The 24,573-nt window shown below is 41.3% G+C and overlaps 1 protein-coding gene across 1 annotated transcript; it reads right to left on the reverse strand.

The window, feature by feature from the left end:
* Window positions 1-1,596: 1,596 nt before the first annotated feature.
* LOC134848155 (GRIP and coiled-coil domain-containing protein 1-like) lies at window positions 1,597-24,538 on the reverse strand. The gene is made up of 5 exons (XM_063865514.1): window positions 24,209-24,538; window positions 23,255-24,090; window positions 23,027-23,139; window positions 3,779-4,062; window positions 1,597-3,660 (listed from the first exon to the last, which is right to left on the reverse strand). Exons 1-5 carry the CDS (start codon window positions 24,433-24,435, stop codon window positions 1,716-1,718), a joined length of 3,405 nt encoding a protein of 1,134 aa, XP_063721584.1. The 5' UTR covers window positions 24,436-24,538; the 3' UTR covers window positions 1,597-1,715.
* Between the last annotated feature and the right edge of the window lie 35 nt (window positions 24,539-24,573).

Consider the following 24,573-nt stretch of genomic DNA (forward strand, 5'->3'; position numbering starts at 1 on the left):
CGGAACCATCTTAAATTTTGTTACCAAACAATCTAAATTGTGGTCGGAAGCATCTTAAATTTTGTTAGGGAACAATCTGGATTGTGGTCGGAACCATCTTAAATTTTGTTACGGAACAATCTAAATTGTGGTCGGAAGTATTTTAAATTTTGTTACGGAACAATCTAAATTGTGTTCGGAACCACCGTAACTTTTGTTACGGAACAATTTAAATTGTGGTCGAAACTACCTTAAACTTTCTTACGGAACAATTTAAATTGTAGTCGGAACCACCTTAAATTTTGTTCCGGATTTATTTAAATTGTGTTCGGAACCAACTTAAATTTTGTTACGGAACAATTTAAATTTTAGTCGGAACCACCTTAAATTTTGTTCCGGAACAATTTAAATTGTGGTCGGAACCACCGTAACTTTTGTTACGGAACAATTTAAATTGTGGTCGGAACAATCTCAGTTGTGGTCGGAACCACCCTACATTTTGTTTTCGATTTACTGGAACAAACTTTAGTTGGATTTACAGGAACAAATTTAGATTTACCTGGAACAAAATTTAGATAGTTCCGACCAGGGGCGGATCTAGGATTTTCTCGAGGGGGTGCGGATTTTCATAAAAATTTTGACGACCCTTTTTTTTGGACCAAATTGATTTTCCGAGTACTCCTAAAGCAGTAAAAAGACGCTGTTTCGGCCAAATTTTCTGCGCCGCAGGCAAATTTTTGAAAAAAAGTCAAAAAGCCGGTTTTGGGGACTTTTTGGAACATTTTGACAAAAAAATCGCTTTTCTTAGCGCGCGCTCCCCCTCAAAGTTAGTATATATTAGTGCCAAAGGCGCCTTAAGAAAAATTTTAGGGTCGGTCGGCCAAAATTGGATTTCTTAAAAAGTACCAAAGGTGGGACCCTTTGGGTCGGCAGGGAGGTAAATGGACAAATAGCTACACATATGAATAGATAGATAGATAAATAGATGGGTATATATTCGTTTTCTTCTAAGCTTTTGCTTCTGTAAAAATCACAGATTAAAATTTATATTCCTTCCTCTCCAAGACACCAACCATGCCATGCTACCATGCCAAGTCTTACCAATCCATGAGATCTATTCTGTGCTGTGAAACCACTTAAACTTTTGGGGAATAGCGAACTACTTGAAAAGCATCAGAATCATAAGTATTAATCATAGCGATTCAAAGTTCACATTGTTTCCATTTTTTGAAGAAAAAAAATTCCACTTAAAAACTGAACTTCTTGTGGTCAATGACCTTCTTGCATACTCCAACTTACTTTTAAATTTCTGGATGAATCAAACTTGTCAGAGAAAAACGGCCAAAAGATATCTTCAATAGTTGAACCAGTGACACCTTTCAATAAAGTATTTGGAATGATAAGTTCATTAGCACCAGAGATTAAAAAATAACATCACACAACATAATATCTTTACGCATAAATTGCAAGTAACAAGTATTATACAAATTAAAGGCTAAGCGCGGAATTATGTAGTCTACCACAAAAATTAATGGATACTCTTCGACGTCAAAGTTGAACAAAAAAACCTAATTTTAACCAAAATTAGAGCAAAGAAATTATATTCATGAGGTTAACACTCAAGCGTAATCATCAGATTGATTTAAACTAAAATATGAAGGCCGCAGCCCAGCAAATGTTAAATTGTTTTGTGGTAGATCATTACACAAACAGCACTTTAAGCCTACTAAGCCTTTTTACGCAAACCAAGATGAAGTCGAAATGCCTTGAGCTTTTTTCACAGCTAGCTGTTCCGATGTTGTAAAATGAAGAGCGGTCAAAAGGGCATCTAACATACTGTTTCTGCCATCTGAGGCCGAAGTACACAGCAAAAATCGGTGCATCACATTTTTGACGTACTCAATGTTGCTTCCTTCTCTCGACTCACGAAGTTTCAGCATGTTAATACGGCAGTTCAAACTTTCGATTTCTTCTTGATATTTCATTTCTTTCATCATTGAGTTTTCAGTCAAAGACTTCAGCATGTTCTGAGCTTCCACGCGCTCGTTACGTGCTTGTTTTATCTCTGCGTCTTTTCGCGCCATCATTTCCCGAAAGTGCATAGTCATTTGAGGTCCACTACTTGAAGGGCTTGACGCGGCAGCAAAAACCGAATCGTTTAAGGTATCAATACTATCATTACTCCCCGTTTTAACATTCAACTTTTCCATAGGATACGAGCTACCACGATTCTGATGCAAGTCAATTATTTCCTTTTCTTTTTCTGCCAATAAACCACGCATCCGTTCTCGTTGCTTGACCAGTGCTTCTTCCAACTCTTTAAGAGTGTATTTATGCTCATTTTCTCTTTTTTCAGACTCAGAACCATTCTCTTGCTTCAAAACCTTCATTTGCATTTCATACTTTGACCTTGTATTCTTTAATTCATCTTCAAGCTTCGTATTTTTGTCATGCAATGCGTTTAGATCACCTTTTAAGGCCCTTATATTTGCTTTGAGCTTCTCAATTTCAGCGTTTTCACCATCTCTTACTTTGTTTCGCAGCAAATTTTGGGCGCGCGTTTTGTAACGCTCAAATTCTTCTTTCAGTTGTCCTAATTCCGCAACGGTTTTTTCGTAAGAGGACCGGTAAGTACTTTCGTTATTAATATCTTCGTTGAGTTCATCCAAAACACTTAAGCCAGCTTTCGCTCGCGCGACCTTGTATAACTCCTTGTACCTCTGAAGTTCAACTTCAATTGCTTCCACACTCAAATTAGAATCAGTTTGGTTCTTACCCATTGCTTGAGACAACAACGCATTTTCAAGATCCAGCTGCGCAACTCTGTCTTTAAGACTGTTAATCGCATTTATACTCTCAACCCGACCAGATTCATAATGTGATAAAGTATCAGTGAATTGCGACAGTTTCGATTCTAAATTGCATATTCGCTCTTCAGCGTTTTCCTCCACTGACTGTGCGCGCAGTTCCGCCTCTCGTGCTTTTTTCTGTTCTGCCAGAAGCGCCACTTTGTTAGAAGCTCTGACTTCTTGTATTTCTTTTTGCATTTCAGTTATCATTTGTGGCGTCTCGTTTGCTTTATTTTCCGAAGATTTAAGCCTAACGGCTACATCCTCTAGTTCTTTTTCCAGCGACGCTACTTTCGACTGATACTTCAGAGCCTCTGCTTTTAATGCACGTTCGTTTGACAAAGTATTTTCAAGATCAGTTATCCGCGAATGCTGCTTTGAAACCTTATGGCGTTCCTCTGCAAGCAACAATTGTAGCTCTTTCAACATTATTGAACTTGTTTCATTTTGCTCATCCAATGAGAATTGCTGCTCCCTAACTTTTGTTTTCAGTTCTTGGATTTGTTTTTCCAACTTTTCATTTAAGGAATTCATGTCTTCTAATCTATTGCTTAGTTCACTTATACTATTGTCAAATTCTTCTCTCATTGCTTTTTTATCTTTGACGAAGGCTTCTTCAAGGCGTGTTTTTTCTTTCGACAAGAGGTTAAAAGCGTTTGTGAGGGATGCTAGTCTATTAGCATTTGCATCTGGTTCGACCGAGCTGTTTTCTGATGGTTTTGGCGACATCGCTCGATCTGCGATCGAAGACTTTTCCGAGCTTGCTTCACTGGCAGCCGAGCCAGGTCGTTCTTCTGGCAATGCATCTGCTTCCTGATTAGAATTTACAGTTCTAAACAAATTCAGACTTACAAAATCAACATTTTTTTTATCTATGACTTATAGTCTATGCAATTTTGCCCCCATATGAAAAACAGAAAAGAACAAATTAAAATCTATTCATAACTCACTCTTTGTTCGGGCAGCATTTGTCCGCCGTTATTGCACCAGGCGTGGAGCTAATGACCTGCGAAAGAGCATCTCTTTCTTCGCACACCGATCTGTACGCGACAACCAAATCTTTCAATTTCTTCTCATACTTCTGCAATTTCTTCTGAAGAGATGAGACTGCGTCTTCTAATTGGGCAACGTATTCGCTTTGAGAATTACTACTACCCAACACCAGTCCCTTGAACATAATAGCTACCTGAAAAAATGACTTCGCAAGCCAAAACTTTGTTTCAAGTTTCACTGACTAATATTGTTTTTCGGTTAAACTATGACAGAGTGGTACCTTGAGAATAAGACACCTATAGCTCTCAAATCATATAGTAGTTAAAAACTCGCCATTCAGAACGATGTCAAGTATATTTTCAAACAAAGTTTATCTTTCGTTACTTCGTAAACCCCCCCCCCCCCACTCACTATTTTAGAGTAGTAAATTCAAACAAAACGCTAAAACGAGTTTTGATGACAAATAACTTTACCCAATAACGGTTTTTTAAACTAACTTGAGGCGAGCATTTTTCTTGATATTCATTTAAACAATAGTAATTACAATTTTCTATCTATGTTTTCAAATTATTACATGCGAAACGCATGCGGGACCTTTTCTATCACATGTGCTTTTCGAGGGACCACTCTATCATAGTAGTACCTGTTTTTCTGATTCGCAGATATCATTAACTTTCCCGTTAAATTTCACAGAGGCAGAGCTGAGCTTCGCACCACTTGCGATACAAAAATGAAGGACATGAAAAACGGAAACAAAACAAATTTAAAGTCATTAAAAACTGCAAAAAAGCCCAAAACATCCATGTACCATTTAAAACTATACAAGGAGCGTTTGCATGGATAGAAAGAAGTTCAATACTCAAAAAAAGTCCTTTCAGCGGAAGTAAGCCGAAAAAAATGAGATAAAAAATAATCTAAATCTGCCGAAAATTTTCAGTTTGCAAAAAAGAACAGGTCTCGACTGGAGTTAAACAGCCTGACTTTGTGGTCTCAAGCAGTGGTATAACAGCAACTTGGAAGAAAGCTGAACCTTATTTAACATTCGGGCTAGAGGAACTAAGCCGACAAAAATAAACAGACGGACGATAGTTGGAAAAAAACACAAAGATTAGTTAACAAAAAAAAACAGGTCCAAGTCGGTTTCGAACCACAAGCCTTCACCCCAGTTATGTTACCTCTGCATCTGATGCGCCGGATAGTTGATTGAATTTAAATTCATAAAAACCAAGCGGTAAGAAAACCGAAAATACCTGAGCAGAAACCCTTTTCAAGGACGAAAAAAAAGGACGAAAAAAACTTGAAACTGATAAAAAAAATTAATTCCCCTTTCCTTTCAAAACACACAAATGCACAAAAAATTGGGTCCTCAAACGACGCAAAAACAGGCCACTTAGTCGATATTCAGCAACTAATTCGATTAAGACGAAACAACAGACTAAATTTTTAAAAAAAAAATAGCGAATCGAGTCGGTAAAATTACAACGAATGTAGAAATCAAAATTCAATTCAGTCGGATTTTTACAAAACACTAAAAGCAACAACAAAGAAAACTATTTGCAGCAAAAATGAACGATTCTTAGATGTGGCAACAAAACCGACACAAAAAAGCAGACAGCTATTAGGCCGACGATTTTAGTTGAAACAGAAAACGGTGTTAATTGAAAAAAAAAACTGTTCCTTTCCTATTCAATTCCATGCATGACCTGGCCATCCCAGGCGAATTAGTTACCTCTTTGCTAAGTGTGCAGTAGACGACACTAAAAAACTTGAATTCTTTATAAACCAAGGTACCAACAGGAATCCAGGTAAATCCTGTGAACTAAGTTAATAACGGGAAAAAAGTCTAGTACCTGGTTGCAATAGCCTTGCTTATTGCAGAAGGTTAAGAAAATATTGATTTTACACTTGAATTACAGCTAGTTAAATCTAGTATATTTACAAACCCAGTCCATGTTTCATTAAAATGGATTAACACATCATTTGAAGCCATATTCGATTTCACGCGTTCTTCTGCAGATTACAGGATACCTCTGACTCTTCTCTGCTGCTATTCACTGGATCAGTGTCTTTTATAACCGTAAAATCTGTCATCATGATGATAACATAACAGCAGATGCCATTGCTACACAGCAAAAACTGACGTAAGGACTCAATCGCTCGCCAATGCGAGCGAACTTCCAGAAAATACCCAACATTCCTGTTTTGTTTCTATCAATAACTGAAGGCCACAGGGAACGAATATATGTACAGGTGCATATAAGGAAAATAACAACTGTTAGTAAACTCTGAAAGTTGAAGACCGCTGACATCAGTTCTGAAACACATCGGACGGCCCCTTTCTCTTAATGCATCTCAACGCCAAGGACTGACATTACCGAAGTAAGACATCATACGCAATTGATCAATCAGATGGTCAAAAATTATCACGGTAAGCGAAATAACTTCGCCCATTGTTCATCATATAGGTGTGATTTTAAAGCACCTATATGATAATGATAAAAATCATGATAAAAATATATAGGAAATACTGATCGCCAGAGGCCAAAATAAAGCCTACAGATCAGAACCTGTGAATAAAACTATATGATAATGAAAAAACAGTATTAATGATAGAACTAATTCCGAAGAAATGCTTATTTATAGAGCCAAGGGCAGCTAAGTATAAATATCTGATAGACACGTGGCCTCATATCAGGTCAATCTTTTTGAGTTTCTTTCAACTCCAGTTTATTCAGTGCACGTGATAATTTTCTCAATCCGGTTGACTTGATTCAAAACCATCTGAATCTCTTGCCTTCTATCCACGTTATACTGTGCTCTTCCATATCTAGAAATGTTGCAGCAGAAAAGTCACATATATGTAACATTCGCCCGGAAGTACATATCGACGGAAAATAAAGCCAGGTTCTAAAGAGACTGGCTAGCGTCTGAACACAGCTCTACATGGTTTTCACCGTCTCTGCCAAAGCCATTTCTTTTGGTGGTTTTCCTAACATCGGGTCGACAAAAACGTTAATGTTTCTGGCTTCGGTCAAACCACTCAAATTAACTTAATTGTATGCAAGAATAGTGAGCTCATGGCTGGGTCTCAGTATCCCCAGACCACGAAGTCACTCGTAAGAACAGGGCTACCACTATTTATTACATTACTATTGTTTTTCTTAAGTAGATAAAAATCATCATCTCCATCGAAGATGGATCAACCCTTTTGTGACATTCGACCAGAATGGCCAAAATGCAGTCTCTGCAGAATTCGGTATTTTAGCAGCAAGCCTTCCGAATTGGCGATTTAGAACGGATAAGGACGTTATTTGGACGATTAGCCAAACGGTGAAGGCTAGAAGATTCTGGAATTCTAATTTTTAAAAATTCGAATTATGACGTCATATTTCTGAGAAACGTCAGAGACGGCCATTTTAGCTAAAATAGCAGAAAGAAACAGAACAACTTTTATCTGCGATTGCGAACAGTACGAAAATCGAGATTGGAAAACGACAACGAACTACAGAATAGCAGAGAACGCTCCGAGTTGCAACTATTGTGCTGCTACAATAGTTGCAAGGCCGTTGCCAACAACGGTGAAGGGTGAGAACCAGCCTTCCGGATTAGCAAGAAATCAAGAGTAAGGAGCTTGATTCGGCGGATTCAAGAATCCGGAAGGGTCTCGGGACGGAAACTTTTGTTAACTCACATAAACTTTTAGCATCCTGTCATGTCCTGACTTGAATTTAACTGATATTTTGATTAGTTTTGACAAGGATGAGGTGCTAGGAGTTGGGGGAAAGGGTTGATCCATCTTCGATGGAGATGATGATTTTTATCTACTGAACAAAAACAATAGTAATATGATAAGTAGTAGCCCTGTTTTTAGGAGTGACCTCGTGGTCTGGGGATACTGAGACCCAGCCATGAGCTCACTATTTTTGCATGTAATTCAGTTAATTTGAGCGTTCTGGTCGAAGCCGGAGAGCAGTAACGTTTTTGTCGACCCGATGTAGGAAAGACCACCGAAAAGTACTGGCTTGGTAGAGACGGTGAAAAGCATGCAAAGCTCTGTTTAGACGCTAGCCAGTCGTCTTAAGACTTAGTCTTGTTATCCGTCGATATGTATCTTCCGGGCGAATGTTACATGTATGTTTTTATGGCGCTCCTGGGTGTTATTCTTTTTTAACATCATGATCGGCAGAACCGTTAACGAGCGCTCCGCGCCGAGCGGATGCTCACATTAACGCCCTTATTAGGCCTAAACCGCCGGGGCGGAAGGGTAGTTCGGAACGCGGAGGCCTTCCGGATTGCCGTGAATAGCTTTTTAACCTAGTTAAGACCGAAAATTCACAAACCAGGAAGGGTGGGGGGATCGGCCGTCCCCTCGTCCCCTGAGCGGTTGGTGACCAAAAACACTTAAAGATATAAGTAAAACCAAACAAAAAGTAGTATAGTACCCAAGAAAAACAAAAAACATAAAAAAATAACCGAAAAAACCAAAAACAGTAAAAAAGTAAAAAATCAGAAGAAATCATCCCCCCAGACAAGATGTGATTCAACCCCCCCGTTTGTTGTTGATAGATATATTGTTGTTACAGGCATTTATATCAGTCAGGATCGTTACGATCAATTTTGTGGCCCGTTTGTGAGGCTTGTACTGTAGGGTTATTTGAGCATTTAAGCACGTTAATGAAAAATTGCGCCCAATCCGGAAGGGTCAGCTGATTTGCGCTCAATTCGGAAGGGTCCGGGGTGAAGACCGATCCGGCAAGCAGTACAGGGAACAACAGGAAGAGGCTCAACGACAACTACAATCGACTGTTGGGTATCGTTAACAAGTTTTGTATCCCTTTTGGTACAAAAAGTAGGATAGTAATCTGTGGGGGGCTCGACAGTGCTGCACTGTAGTGACCCTTCACCGAACTGCGAATATCCGAGTTAAGCACCTTAATTCGGAGATTAAACAAACCCGGAGGGGTATAGTATTACTAATATTATTATTTATATAGCCTATATTAATAGTCTAATATCATTTTTCAGTGAAAAACAACGAAAACAGACCGGTTTTTAGGGTCAAAATAGCGATATTTTGATCCCCCCACAAGTCGCGATTTTTGAGATATCGATATTTTTTGAAACGGAAAAAAGCGCTAAGTTAGTGTGTTACATCGTAACTGCACTACTGTAACAAGTAGAACCGGTTAACTTTAGTTCGGAAGTGGTTGGAACTAGTTTGGTACCAAAAACCAAATTTTCCCAATTTTTGATAGTAAGAAACACTAAAAATTTAGAAAATTTTTTGAAATTTTTGAGGTAGGACAGTAAAAATAGTTGTTCGGACAACGTCCACTAGTGAATCTACAAGTCTTAAAATCCGCTACCCGAAAGCCTTCCGGGTTGCAGAGAAATCGAACATAACGTGTTTGATTTGGTGGATTCATCAATCCGGAGGGGTCCAGGTAGCATAGTTTTTCGCAAATTTTTTCTACAATAGCGTTTTAGATCGGGTCTTTTGCATTGAACTAGAAGAGTATAGGCCTTCTGAGCTCGGATCAATAATTTTTAGGTCGAAAGGACCAGATTTGCGGAAAAAGTTAGGCGGAACCTATAAGAGAGAAAATTTTTTGAGTTCGGAAAAAAGACGTTTTGGTTAATAACTTTGGAACTACTGATCATATCGAGTTGATCTTGGTACCAATAGATCAGAAATTAGCTGAGCTTACTAATAGGATCAGAAATTTTTCGGAAAAGCGAGCGAGAAAATTTTTTGAGATTGTTTTTAGCAAATTACACAAATCCGGTGTTAATAAAACTATAAATTACACAAATTACACAAAATGGAAAGATGTTTCCGAAGGTGTTCTTCATTCTTTCTGAGAATGATGATGACGTTGTTTGTTTCCCCATTCCGCCTGCCATCATAGTGTTGTCTGTCGGAGATCTTCTAGTCGCCGTTACTTCAGTTGAGATGTCGGACAGTTCCGACATCTCCTCTCGATCCAACGTCCCGGTGGAAGTGGCAAAATCATGGCCTTGTTCTACCGGAGTAGATTCACTCGCCAGCCTTCTGCCTCTCCCTTCCAGTCCATTTACTCCCTGGTTGTCGTTCATGGTATGGTCCGTATTGACCTCCACTTCTAACAGTTCTCTTCGCTCTTCTGAGGTCTTTTGACTTCTCGTTTCAACCATTCTGCCTGAAACCGTCCCCTCTTTATCGGACCGGGTTCGCTTGATCCAATCCACAAAAGGATCGGTCATCGTTTTTCTTTGCTTTTCAGGTATGAATTTCCTAGAGCTATTACCTCGTTTTGGTATCCTTGACTTGTCTAAACTCATTCTTTATTTGTCACTTTCCTATGCCTACTCTTGACTCAATTGCTAGAGACCTTATAGTTTTATTAACAATAATAATGACACAACACAATAAATTTCACCAGATTCTATTAAATAGTGACCACGAATCCTGTATGTTGTCAGAGTACAGTTTGTATAAAATTTATTCACAATAGCCGATTATCGGTCCAAAGATCTGGAAACTAGCACAATATGATGTTATCAGTCAATTTAAAAGATAGTGTACTCACTACCCAATCAAGCACAGTTTAGGTTGATTTAAAATCAAAAAACAAAAAAATATATATATTGACACAATATGAATGTATATATATAAAAAAACGTATGTGTCTTGTACTCTTAGTCGGTTGCAGTACAATAGTCGAACTTGTCTTCTAAAGAAAAAGCTTTCCCTGCTTGGTGCTGCACCAAACAGACAAAACTTTGAAGGCAGTTATTTTCTCAAGTGGGCGTCTATTGCACCCACCGAGTACTGTGTTACCTATCTGCCTTCGGACTGCCCGAGCTAGACCTACTAAAATCCTCAGGGCAGTCACTTTTCCCAAAAACGTATTATGTTTCAATCCACACCAATGAGTCACGCTCTTTTTAATTTAGACTTAGTGTCGCGAATATCCGAGTTCGGACCTGTTTTGTATTAGTCTGGTTCTTTCTGAAAGGCAAGTTACCAGTGCAGTCACTGATACCTAGCCTGTGTATTAATAACCTAATACCTCTCGCTCTTTAGTCTTTCTTTCGTTTACCTAAGTCCTTAATAAAATAATACCCCTCCGGATTGGCACAAATAGGACCCTTCCGAATTAGCGACTATAAGACCCTTCCGGATTCGGACGCAGTGGAAGCAGTGTTGACATGGAAAGCTCCGAGAACGGACACACAGCTCATGAGCTTCCTAGGGTTTGCCAATTACTACCGAGAATTCATTAAGGGATATGCGGACAAAGTGTATCCGATGCAGAAGCTGATGCGCAACAAAGGGAAGAAGTTCGAATGGAACGATGAAGCACAAGTTGCTTTCGAGAACATAAAGCGGGAACTGTGCGAAGCGCCAGTGCTAGGCATGCCTACAGAAAAGGGCATGTATGTTCTTGACACGGACGCATCGGTGGTGGCCATCTCAGGAATCTTGCATCAAGAGCAAGAATGGAACGGAAGAACAGTTCTCCGTCCCATTGCATACGGCAGCAAGGTCCTGAGTGACACAGAGATGAAATATGGCGCACCAAAAGCAGAAATGTTTGCAGTAGTTACCTTCGTGGAGAAGTACCGTGCATACTTGGGGAGCGCTCCCTTCAAGTTACGCGTGGACAACAGAGCGTTATCCTGGTTGAAGACCTACTCGATGGATCAGAGTTATATTGGTAGATGGATAGTCAGATTGGATGGCTACCATATGATAATCGAACATAGGATGCGTGATAAACATCAGAATGCTGACAGTCTCAGCAAGAAAACTGAGTTCTATGAAAGATTGGAGCAGAAGCAGGCCAATCAGGCGGAAGTAAAGGAGGGATTCTCGTTTCTGGACAAAGAAACTTATGAAGCGCTTCCCTTAACGAGATGGTTGGATAAGTCTGGACATCCAATTCCAGGGCATCCTGAGTTACCTGTAGAGAAAGCAGCTGAGATAAAGATCCTGTCCAAGGAGGATCCAGTCCCCTTAGATTTGTTGCTGCGCTCGAACCTGGTCCAGCAAGAACTCTCTCGCATGAATATAAACAGCCTCTCATTATTGGATAAAACGGTGCAAGTCACACCACAAGTAATGCGGATGCTGGGTGGATTGTTAGAAAGAGAAGTGACCAGAGATGACCCCGAGTGGACAGCAGCAGTGGCATCGCTAACAGTCAGTGAGAAAGTGAAGATCATGCCGTCCAGACAACAGCACGAGGAGAACAAGAGGGATTGTAGGACAATAGTTCAGCAACTAGTATCCTCAATACCCCAAGAGATTTTAACCAGTACTTCTTACGGACGGAAAGAACAGGGGAGCAGCAAGCGAAAGAAAACCGTCACCTTTGTAGACCGGGAAAAAGAGGGTGAAGAGGTAGAACAAAATCTGCTGCAAGACTATTTGTCCGGGGAGAAGGATGAGGAGAGAAACCAGCAATCACAAGATCAACACCCGGGACAAGTGAATTTGTCCGGGGAGTCCGAGATAGACGAGAAAATTCCTGATGAGAAACAGGACCTAGAGAACAAAGTTTTGTACGGGGAGTTCAGATGGATGCGAAGGAAATACGGACATGATCTGGAGGAGCGTGCAGTCTCCAGCACAACACCTTCGACGGATGATAAGTCAGAAAGCTCGAGAATGAACACCTATTCAGACAGGGATTCGACCTCGGGATCAGAACTGTCGGAACTGGCGATACACACGCTACTAGTGGAAACTCGGGCGAGAAACCTGGACAGAGAGGTGTACCAGGATCCTGACAGTGATCGCTACCTAATACCAAGCGAAAGAGTCTTTGACAACGCAGCGGATGACTTAGAAACGATAGCGGTATCGAAACGTTCGATAAGCCTGTTGCCGCAGAAAGAGGTAGTCAGGACTGATCTTCAGCCGTTTCAACAAGAAACACAACCGTTGGCGAAGATTTGGTGCGTTAAGATGGAAGAAGACACACATCAGCCCAACGAGCTGAACAGTCAGATGAGAGTCATGAAGACGTACTTGAAGGCGAGATACAGACTCTCGGACCTTCTAAGGGCGCAGAGAAATGATCGCATGACAAGCAACCTAAAAAGGTGGATAGAAAACGGTGCACCTGACAAAGGTGACCTGGAAGAAGACAGCTATAGGATCCTGAGACAATACTTCATGCAGAAGGAGGGGAGATTATATCTGAACAAGGACGGGATCGTGGCTTGCAGGAGAAGAGAAGAAGACAAGGTCTTATACAAATATAACGCGATAGTGTTGCCGCAACTCTATCAGACAGAACTATTATTCAGGTCGCATGATCAGATGGGCCATCAAGGGATCGACAAAGTGTATCAGAGGATCCTGAAGCGCTTTGAGTGGCCTGGGATGAAAAAGGCATGCGAGAAATGGGTGACAGCATGTCTGTCATGCCAACAGGTCAAGGATCCTAGGAAGTTGCGATTTCCTTTACAATCAATTGAATCGTCTGAATTCAACGAGGTGGTGCAGATAGATCACCAGAAGATATGCATGACAGACAGCGGTTACAACCAAGTCTTGGTCATGATAGATCACTTCACGAAGTATGCAGAGGCCGTGCCCTGCATAACTGCCTCAGCGGAAGAGACATGCCACCACCTGATCAATACGTGGATAGCAAGACACGGATGTCCAATGACGTTTCAATCGGACAATGGAACGGCTTTCGTAGGCGAGCTTACGAAAGAGCTTATGAGACGGTCACAGGTCGCTCAGGCTCACTCCACGACATACCACCCTCAGACGAATGGCTTAGTGGAAAGACAGAATAGGACGTTAGTATCGATGCTGAGAGTATACTGTTCCAGGTATATGACCGATTGGGACAGATACCTTCCACAGGTGATGGGAGCTTATAATAGCACGCAACACTCCACCACTGGAGTCAGTCCACACATGATGCTGACGGGACACGAGAAATCTTTACCCTTGACATTCTTCTACCCAGAGTATGAGGGAAAGAAAACATCCCCACAGGTCTACGTAAGGGATGTGATCAGACGCCAACAGGAGTTGAACGACTTGTGTAGACGAAACACTCAGCAGGCACAGGCAAGGCAGAGGAAAAGATTCGACAAGAAAGCAGCTGGTGCAAAGGCTTACTCGGTGGGAGACTACGTATGGGTATTTCAGAACGTTATACCACCGAAAGGGACAAAAAAGCTTCTGAAGAAGTGGAGGGGACCCTTCATGATTACAGAGGTGCACCAAGAGGGACGCTTTTATAGACTGAGTACTGGCCGAGCCGCCCACTACGAGAACATCAAGCCACACAATCCATCGACAGAAGACTGGTGTATACCTGCAGACATGGAAGAAGGGGATTATCTAATGATGGATCCTGCTTGTGAGGTCAATGAAAAAGGCACCAGGGAGAAGAACGATGGAAACGAAGTCGTAGAGGAAGGTACGGATACACCATTGGACCTGGACCCAAACGAACAGATCGAAGCGGACGATGAAACCTTGCCCTACGCAGAGGAAGATTGGCAGGATTCCGAACAGACAGAGGTTCCCAAGAACATGGAACCAGATCTTCCGTTCACGATGCAGACTCGTCAGAAAGACGGGACGAGACTAAGAAAGAAATACAATCCTTACGGTGACGACTTTGTAGTGGATAGGATAGATCTAAAGAAAATAGTGGAGGAAGTAGTGGGTTTAGAGGAAATAACAGTGTCACAGGACATTGGCATAGTCGATGACCACAACGATGAGTGGGTTGACGACTGGTCGAAACCCGAGGTGGAGTTCGACGATGAGCAACAGCAGTCAAATGAACAAGACCTGACGAACCTGCGTGTCTTAGAGTGGCTGAACGAAATGACATCAGACCCTGAAAAGACCAGCGTTACGATTCAAGACGTAGATCGCGAAAGCGCTAAATACATTAAGACCGAACGAGATGATCCTTCCTGGGCTGCCCAGGAAGGACAACTTCTCATTCCAGCTTCTAATCTTGACTTAATACCCGGTATGCGATCGACGGGGACGCCGATGGATATTTTTGTCCGGGGAGTGGGGGTAGGACTTACCCACACTGAAAACTTGATAATAAAAAAATTGAGAAGAGCAAGAGAAACAGGAAACTTAGAAGCAGAAACAGGTGAAGAACCTAAGAAACCTGACATAGGCAGGGTAGTTGAGTCATATTTTAATTTACCAAATGAATATTCTAGTAACATAATACTAACAGACAGTGATTTCATACTCACAAACAGAACATGTGCGGTAGCTATCACCGCAGACATGAGTTTTAGGACGGCGCTAGCGGCAGATTTTAAGAGGGAATATAAAAACGTGGAATTCCCTTGGAAGCAAAGACCAGGGATAGGGGGCGTAGCAGCCTTACCCCCGGCGGTGTCGCAGATACCGGGAAAGTACTTATGCTTCTTGGTAACGAGGGCGACAGAGAAGCAGCACGTGGACCCAGAAAATCTAGTCTTGTCTTTGACGAGGCTGAGGGACTTCCTTGTGGAAATGGACGTGAAGGAGCTTTCGCTTCCAGTGTACGATCCAAATAGAGGAAGACTGCATCCTCGGGAATTATACGCGCTTGTACACGTGATATTCTCTGATACGAACATACAAGTGTATCTACATAAGAAATATTACTTAAGTATAGGCTGAGTGATGAGCGAGAGGGTGTTAGGCCAAAGACCGAGTTACATGTAATATGTGATATGTGTGTCATGTCATGTTATGTTATGTTATGTTATGTGTTGGGTTATTAAGATCATGGGTAAGTAGGGGTTAGTGACCATGAACAACTAAATGACGATCTTGGGAATAGATCCAAAGTTTGGACTGTCCAATCTTAGGTCGAATTCCAAAATTTTAGAAACCAATTGATTTTAATAAATTTTAGGATAAATATCTTTTTATCTGAACTGTCTTTAAGCAAATTTTAACGATGTATGTTAGGGTGAAATTGACAAGTGTGACATTCGTGATTTCTTTTCTAGATCCTGATTGATCATTTAATTGCTCACTTGAGTCAAAACTTGAAATCGAAATCAAATTAAATTTGGAGAAGAACAGTATGGATAATTTCAACCTGGATGAATTGATGGACCTGGCAGAGGCATATGTAGGACCGATGGTAGATGCGATCTATCGTCGGCTGATCGAACGAGACTTCGCTCTGGAGGACCCAGAGGTGGTCATGTTGCTGACCGCCCTGATTAACATCTTGGGGCACGACAACCGTGGGGACCGCCCCACGGAAGTCCTGTTGATGGCAGCATATGGAGAGAGAGGAGTACTAGACCGCCCGAACATGAGAGTGATGAGGTGGAGAAACGGGGCTCTCTCAGGGAGTGACTTGGCGAATGAGCCTGGGTTGGGAAGTTCTAGGACTTACCAACCAGGTGAGATGCCAATGCCCTCCAAGCCCAAACCTGGGCTGACGAGAATGCATCGGGAGATGAACAGCGAGGCGACCTCGTCTGGTTCACCACTGAGAGCAGCTGTGCCACCAAAAGGGGCGAAAGTAACACAGAAGGTTCAGACGAACCAAACCATGCAAGATCTGGACGAGATGAACGAGCAACGGAGAAGATAGAGTGGAGTTGCCTGGCTGGGGACCAGAAGACTGGGTCAAACCTGGTAGCTGTCTGGCGGAAGTCTGTGGACTAGAGGGTCACGTTTGTGGAAGTCTAGACTGTGTGAAAACCCTGGAGAAACAACACAAGCAGTTGACGGTATTGTTTGGAAATGTAGTGATGAAAGCAAGAACGGAAACGGAACTGATAGCAGATTGCCATGGAGGAACCGATGTGAATCTAGTGACAGCACTAGGATTCTACAGCATGTTTGGTTCTTTAGAGTCACTATTGAATCTAGAACAGAAACATGAGATGGTCACAGCCATCAGCGTAGAAGTATTCCCAGGAGTTCTGCAGACTGAGCAGAAGTATATAGGAAAATGGAGGGAAGCAATCGAAACGGAGATGAACATCAGACACAGCGAAACTTATTGTAGACCATCAGGAGCACGATATTTGGTGGGTTCAATGTTGGCTCCAATGTGCAAGAGCAAGTATCCTGTACATTTCGTAGCTGTGGATGTGAAGAGTACAAGAACGATTGTGGATCAAGCCTTTTCAGTGCCGAAGTGCGTGAGGTTGGCAAGAATGTCTGAAAAGTCTTACGAGTTACTGTGTAAGATTTTCTCAGCAGTTCCAGAAAGAACCAAAGAGGAGTTGGAGTCAATACTAGGAAAGAAGTTCATGGGATATGTGAGCGGGAACTTCAGTGACTTTGAAAAACAGAAACAGAGAGGATCAACTGTCACAGATTACAATGCAGTAGATGAGAATGATGAGATCCACCGAGTGATGATGGAAGTGGAGCCATTGCTGGAAGCTTCGGGAAAACGGAATTGGAGGAGCATCATGTTGACACATGACGAGTTTCCTTGCCACTGCTTGCTGCAGACCTGGTGGTATCCCAAGCGTAGTAATCTGGTGTTGATCTGGGACTCTGGAGAGCTGCTCTCCATGGGTTTACCAGATTCATCACAGCCCATAACAATAGTGATAGTAGGAGTTATGATGGCGATACGATGGCTGGAAGCTCATGTGAGAGAAAATAATAGACAGGAGGCACCGACGAGAGAACAATTGCAGAAATTAGATTGTCTAAAAGATTTAGATCTTTTTGAGACAATGTGCAAAGTTCTAAACATTCCGATGGAAGTGAAGAAGATATGGGCAAGAAAACGATTGATGCCATGGTTCAGAGCTAACATGACTGCATGGTTGTACGAGTATGCGAAAAAGCATATGTCGAAACATGGCAGAGTGTACAGTGAATATCAGCTGGACATTGGGGCAGGAGCTTTCAAGCGAGCTTTCGTGACCCATCGGAATGCAGTGACCACCGCTGTGAAAAGAATTTCCAGGACGAGCGAGCGTAGTGGAAATGAGAAGGCAGAGATGCTGAAAGAAGATTTGGAAAGAAACGTGGCGTTGTGTCTCCACAACAGCTTCTGTAGAAACAGAGAATCAAACGTGGATCCCCTACCTTGCTGTAAACAGAGGGTGGAAGAGCAGAAGTGTTGGAGGACGGCTTCCAACAGCGTCAGGATAGTCAATGACGTGCTACAAGACACGGAGACCGAGAGTGCAGAGTCAGCGTCACAGGAGGAGGAAATGGAGCATTGATGAATGATCGAGAAAACAAGAGGCAACAAGAAAGAAAATTAGAAGAATTTAGAAGTTTTAGAACTTCTAAACGACGAAAAAAGAAGAGAACAAAGGGATGATGAAGAAAAGTTAAAACTCAGAATTGTTTTATGTGTGTGAAAAACTCAAGTGAGAAACCAAGCAACCAAGTTGTAATTGAAAACTGAAACATTTAAGTTGAGTTTGGAAATTGTTGCATTTATAAATTTGCATTTTGGTTTTAGTTGAAGTGGCTTTAGAGACACTCACTTATTATTTATTTAGAGAGGCTTGAGGGAAGAGTATATTTAAATATTCCAGCCTGCATGATTGTTTTTAATCACTTAGGAAGACTGATAACTTTGTGGTGACATGAAAAACTTGAGTAACTTCTTGAGGAGGGAGGTTGTTGCATTGTTCTTTCTAACCACAAAGTTTCTTAGTTTTAATATTCAGGACAATAAACAAGCAAGATTTCCGAAGGGAAGGAGCATAGTAGGATAATTTTAGCTTGTTGGTTGGCAGGACTGTCCTGCAAGCCAACACCTTTTAAATCTAGGAGAAAAAGTTTCAATCGGGATATTGACACTGGAAGTCAGAAAATATGTTTTATCTTAAGTCATATCCTCAATGTGCAGATTAATGAAAGAATTTGAAGGCTATGGTGGTGTAGTATGATGCCATTTATATTCTGCAGTGAGTCGATGTGACGTAGGTAAAAGTAATTTCGTGCATTTTGTAAATTCTGTTCGATGACACTGTAACCACTTAGAACATTGCGCGATTCAATGAGGACATTGACCGGACTGTCCGGGGAGTATGTGACATTCGACCAGAATGGCCAAAATGCAGTCTCTGCAGAATTCGGTATTTTAGCAGCAAGCCTTCCGAATTGGCGATTTAGAACGGATAAGGACGTTATTTGGACGATTAGCCAAACGGTGAAGGCTAGAAGATTCTGGAATTCTAATTTTTAAAAATTCGAATTATGACGTCATATTTCTGAGAAACGTCAGAGACGGCCATTTTAGCTAAAATAGCAGAAAGAAACAGAACAACTTTTATCTGCGATTGCGAACAGTACGAAAATCGAGATTGGAAAACGACAACGAACTACAGAATAGCAGAGAACGCTCCGAGTTGCAACTATTGTGCTGCTACAATAGTTGCAAGGCCGTTGCCAACAACGGTGAAGGGTGAGAACCAGCCTTCCGGATTAGCAAGAAATCAAGAGTAAGGAGCTTGATTCGGCGGATTCAAGAATCCGGAAGGGTCTCGGGACGGAAACTTTTGTTAACTCACATAAACTTTTAGCATCCTGTCATGTCCTGACTTGAATTTAACTGATATTTTGATTAGTTTTGACAAGGATGAGGTGCTAGGAGTTGGGGGAAAGGGTTGATCCATCTTCGATGGAGATGATGATTTTTATCTACTGAACAAAAACAATAGTAATATGATAAGTAGTAGCCCTGTTTTTAGGAGTGACCTCGTGGTCTGGGGATACTGAGACCCAGCCATGAGCTCACTATTTTTGCATGTAATTCAGTTAATTTGAGCGTTCTGGTCGAAGCCGGAGAGCAGTAACGTTTTTGTCGACCCGATGTAGGAAAGACCACCGAAAAGTACTGGCTTGGTAGAGACGGTGAAAAGCATGCAAAGCTCTGTTTAGACGCTAGCCAGTCGTCTTAAGACTTAGTCTTGTTATCCGTCGATATGTATCTTCCGGGCGAATGTTACATTTCCCTCAACTCCTAGCTTCTCATTATCTGAAAATGAATCTGGATGTTAATTAAATTCAATTCAGGACATGAGCAGGTAGCTAAAAGTTTATATAAAACAGTTTGAGTCTTGGGCCCGAGACCCCTCCGGATTCTGCAATCCGGGGAAATAACGTCCATATTTCTTTTAGGAAGGCTGGACACGTCGTCCCAACGGTGCGTACCCACGGAGCCGCATTCCCGGATAGCCGAAAAAACTAAATACCTCCGGTTTTATTTAAATTAAATCAGAAAACTGTTCACTAAATTGAGGCGCCTTTTGATTGGACAAAAAACTTTGCAGCCTGTTATAGCTAACAAAATTCCGAACATTTTTAAGAGATTTCATTGGCTAATACTTTTACTCTCATTGAATTAATTAACAGCAAAAGTCCAACTATTGCAGGGATTTGACCCCTTCAACAACCAAAGCAGAGGAAATTTTAAAGGTGGGATTTTCAAAAAAGGGATTCGACCCCCCTAAATCCGCTTCAGAACCAAAGCAGGGGTGGATTTAGGGGGGGGGGGGGGGGGTTATGTGGGGTGGCGTTTGCTTCTCAGGATTCGAGGCGATTCGACTCCTTGCCGACATATTTGGCGCCAATATATTTATCAAAATTTTCCAAAAAGTGCCTAAAAACTCTTTTTTGGTCTGTTTTTTACAGCATTTGTCCCCCCTCGAGAAAATCCTAGATCCGCCCCTGCATTAACATTATAATCGTTTATAATTTCGGTTGGGGGCCCTTAATAGTTTTTTTGTTTGTCGGGAGGGGGGGCATGGTGGGGTAAATATGCGTAGGGGTTATGGGTAATTGGGAACAGGGGGAAGGGAGTGGGAAGGAAGGATGAACGGACTAAGCGTGTGTGTGTGTGTGTGTGGGGGGGGGGGGGGGCGTGGTGGGTAGAGAAAAAGGGTATTCGAAATCAGAAAACAATGTTTTTAAGTAAGTTTGTAGGATCTCTTCATAATCAGCATAATCGTTACAACTCGGAGCGGTTTCTGACAATTTCCAATTCTATCTAACGTTATTTCTTCGTAGTTGCTTCCACTGCAACTATTGTTGTTCTGTCTTTCTTCTGTTTTTTCTCCAAAATGGCCTTTTCAGCATTTCTCAGAAATGTGACGTCACAATTCGAAATTTTTAAAAATTTAAAGTACCAGAAAATTCTGGCCTTCATGGTTTGTCTAATCGTTCAAATAACGTTGCTAATCCGTTAAAACCATTAATCTACAAGGTCAGATTTTCTTTTCTGGTCGATAAAAATTCGAATACGAAATTGCATTTTCGTACATTCTGGTCGAATGTCACAAACTCCCCGGACAGCCCAGTCTATGACCCCATTGAGTCTCATAGTCTTCATCAAAATGGTACAGTGTCATCGAAAAGAGTTTTTGAAATGCACGCAATCACTTTGATCCATCTCATATCAACTCACTGCAGAATGTAAATGGCATCATACCACACTTTTAAAGCCTTCCAAATTCTTTCACTAATCTCCACTTCCGAGGATATACTTAAGATAAAACATCTTTTCAGACTTCCAATGTCTATGTCTCGATTTAAAATTTTTTCTTCTAGGTTTAAAAGTGTAGGAACGCAGGACAGTCCTGCCGACCCACAAACTAAAATTATCCTCTTATGCTTCTTCCCTCCGGAAATTTAGTTATTTTTGGTCCTGAATATTGAAATTAAAGAACTCGGTGGTTAGAAGAAACAATGATATAATCTCCTTCTTCAAGACATTACCCAAGCCGTTCATGTCACCACAAAGTGATCAGTTAACTTAGTTGATTGAAAACAATCATGCAGGCTGGAATATTTTAAGATATTCTCCACTCAAGCCTCTCTAAATAAGTAGTCAGAGTCTCTAAAGCCACTAACTAAAATCACAATGAAATTTAATAAATGCAAAAAATTCTTTAATTTTCAAAACTCAACTAAATGTTTTCTTTTCAGTTTCAGTTGCAAACTTAGTTGCTTTGTTTCTCATTTGAGTTTTCTGTTAAACACAAAACAATTCTGAGTTTTAATATTTTCTCTTTCGTCGATTCTTCTTATTTTCTTTTTTTTGCATGTTGTTTTTCGGCCATTTGTCAAGGTTCCATCTCCCCCTCCTGCGACATTGACTCCGCACTTTCAGTTTCTGTGTCTTGCAACACGTCGGTAGTAGCTATTCTGACGCTGTTGGAAGCAGTCGTCCAACACTTCTGCTCTTCTACTCTTTGTTTACAACAAGGTAGAGGATCAACGTTAGATTCTCCGTTTCGGCAGAAGCTGTTGTGAGGCACAACGTCACGTTTCTCTCCAAGTCTTCCTTTAACATTTCTTTTTTTTCCCATCCGTCACATTCAATTGTTCCAGAAGTTCTCTTCACGGCGGTGGTCACTGAATTGCGATGAGTTACAAAAGCTAGCTTAAAAGCTCCTGCTCCAATTTCCAGCTGATACGCACTGTACACTCTGCTGTGCTTCGACATATGCTTTTTGGCATACTCTTACAACCATGCAGTCATGATGGCTCTAAACCATGGCATCAGTCGTCCTCTTGAACCATATTTTGTTCACTTACATCGGAATATTCAAGATTTTGCACATTGTTTCAAAAAGATCTAAATCTTTTAGACAATCCAATTCCTGTAACTGTTCTCTCGTCGGCGTCTCCTGTCTATTGTTCTCCTTCACATGAGCTTCCAGCCATCGTATCGCCATCATAACTCCCACTATCACTATCGTTATGTGCTCTGATGAGTCAGGTAAAACCCATGGAGGGCAGCTCTCCACAGTCCCAGATCAACACCAGATTACTACGCCCGGGGTATCACCATGTTTGTAGCAAGCAATGGCAGGGGAAATCATCATGTGTTGACATGATGCTCCTCCAATTACGTTTTCCCGAAGCTTCCAGTAGTGGTTCTATTTGCATCATCACTCGGTGGAAATCATCATTCTCATCTACTGCATTGTAATCCGTGACTGTTGATCCTTTCTGCTTTTGTCTTTCAAAGTCACTGAAGTTCACACTGGCGTATCCCATGAATTTTTTTCCCAGTATCGATTCTAACTCCTCTTTTGTTCTCTCCGGGTTTGCTGAGAACATTTTGCTCATAAGATTTTTTTGACATTCTTGCTAGTCTTACGCATTTTGACACTGAGAAGGCTTGATCCACGATCGTTCTCGTACTCTTCAAATCCACCGCTACGAAATGCACTGGGTATCTGCTTTTTCACATTGGAGCTAATGTCGATCCCACCAAAAATCGCGCTCCCGACGGTCTACGATAAGTTTGACTATGCCGGATGTTCATTTCCGCCTCGATCGCTTCTCTCCACTTTCCAATATACTTCTGCTCGGTTTGCAACACTCCTGGAAACACTTTTAACTTTTACACTGATGGTCGTTACCACCTCATGCTTTTGTTCTAGATTCAATATTGACTCTAAAGAACCAAACATGCTGTGGAATCCTAGTGCAGATTCACCTCTGTTACTCTCAACCCGACCAGATTCATAATGTGATAAAGTATCAGTGAATTGCGACAGTTTCGATTCTAAATTGCATATCCGCTCTTCAGCGTTTTCCTCCACTGACTGTGCGCGCAGTTCCGCCTCTCGTGCTTTTTTCTGTTCTGCCAGAAGCGCCACTTTGTTAGAAGCTCTGACTTCTTGTATTTCTTTTTGCATTTCAGTTATCATTTGTGGCGTCTCGTTTGCTTTATTTTCCGAAGATTTAAGCCTAACGGCTACATCCTCTAGTTCTTTTTCCAGCGACGCTACTTTCGACTGATACTTCAGAGCCTCTGCTTTTAATGCACGTTCGTTTGACAAAGTATTTTCAAGATCAGTTATCCGCGAATGCTGCTTTGAAACCTTATGGCGTTCCTCTGCAAGCAACAATTGTAGCTCTTTCAACATTATTGAACTTGTTTCATTTTGCTCATCCAATGAGAATTGCTGCTCCCTAACTTTTGTTTTCAGTTCTTGGATTTGTTTTTCCAACTTTTCATTTAAGGAATTCATGTCTTCTAATCTATTGCTTAGTTCACTTATACTATTGTCAAATTCTTCTCTCATTGCTTTTTTATCTTTGACGAAGGCTTCTTCAAGGCGTGTTTTTTCTTTCGACAAGAGGTTAAAAGCGTTTGTGAGGGATGCTAGTCTATTAGCATTTGCATCTGGTTCGACCGAGCTGTTTTCTGATGGTTTTGGCGACATCGCTCGATCTGCGATCGAAGACTTTTCCGAGCTTGCTTCACTGGCAGCCGAGCCAGGTCGTTCTTCTGGCAATGCATCTGCTTCCTGATTAGAATTTACAGTTCTAAACAAATTCAGACTTACAAAATCAACATTTTTTTTATCTATGACTTATAGTCTATGCAATTTTGCCCCCATATGAAAAACAGAAAAGAACAAATTAAAATCTATTCATAACTCACTCTTTGTTCGGGCAGCATTTGTCCGCCGTTATTGCACCAGGCGTGGAGCTAATGACCTGCGAAAGAGCATCTCTTTCTTCGCACACCGATCTGTACGCGACAACCAAATCTTTCAATTTCTTCTCATACTTCTGCAATTTCTTCTGAAGAGATGAGACTGCGTCTTCTAATTGGGCAACGTATTCGCTTTGAGAATTACTACTACCCAACACCAGTCCCTTGAACATAATAGCTACCTGAAAAAATGACTTCGCAAGCCAAAACTTTGTTTCAAGTTTCACTGACTAATATTGTTTTTCGGTTAAACTATGACAGAGTGGTACCTTGAGAATAAGACACCTATAGCTCTCAAATCATATAGTAGT

The sequence above is a fragment of the Symsagittifera roscoffensis genome, chromosome 6, assembly GCF_963678635.1.
Source record: "Symsagittifera roscoffensis chromosome 6, txSymRosc1.1, whole genome shotgun sequence".
Lineage (NCBI taxonomy): Eukaryota > Metazoa > Xenacoelomorpha > Acoela > Convolutidae > Symsagittifera > Symsagittifera roscoffensis.

Bases quoted from the DNA above. Each gene is read 5' to 3' on its own strand.
- LOC134848155 (XM_063865514.1), bottom strand. From the start codon at position 24,435: ATGTTCAAGGGACTGGTGTTGGGTAGTAGTAATTCTCAAAGCGAATAC. The intron at 4,063-23,026 runs GTGGGATCGACA...AAACAATATTAG, and splicing joins CGTCGGGAGCGCGATTTTTG to TCAGTGAAACTTGAAACAAA. The intron at 3,661-3,778 runs GTGAGTTATGAA...GAATTTGTTTAG, and splicing joins AAATGCTGCCCGAACAAAGA to AACTGTAAATTCTAATCAGG.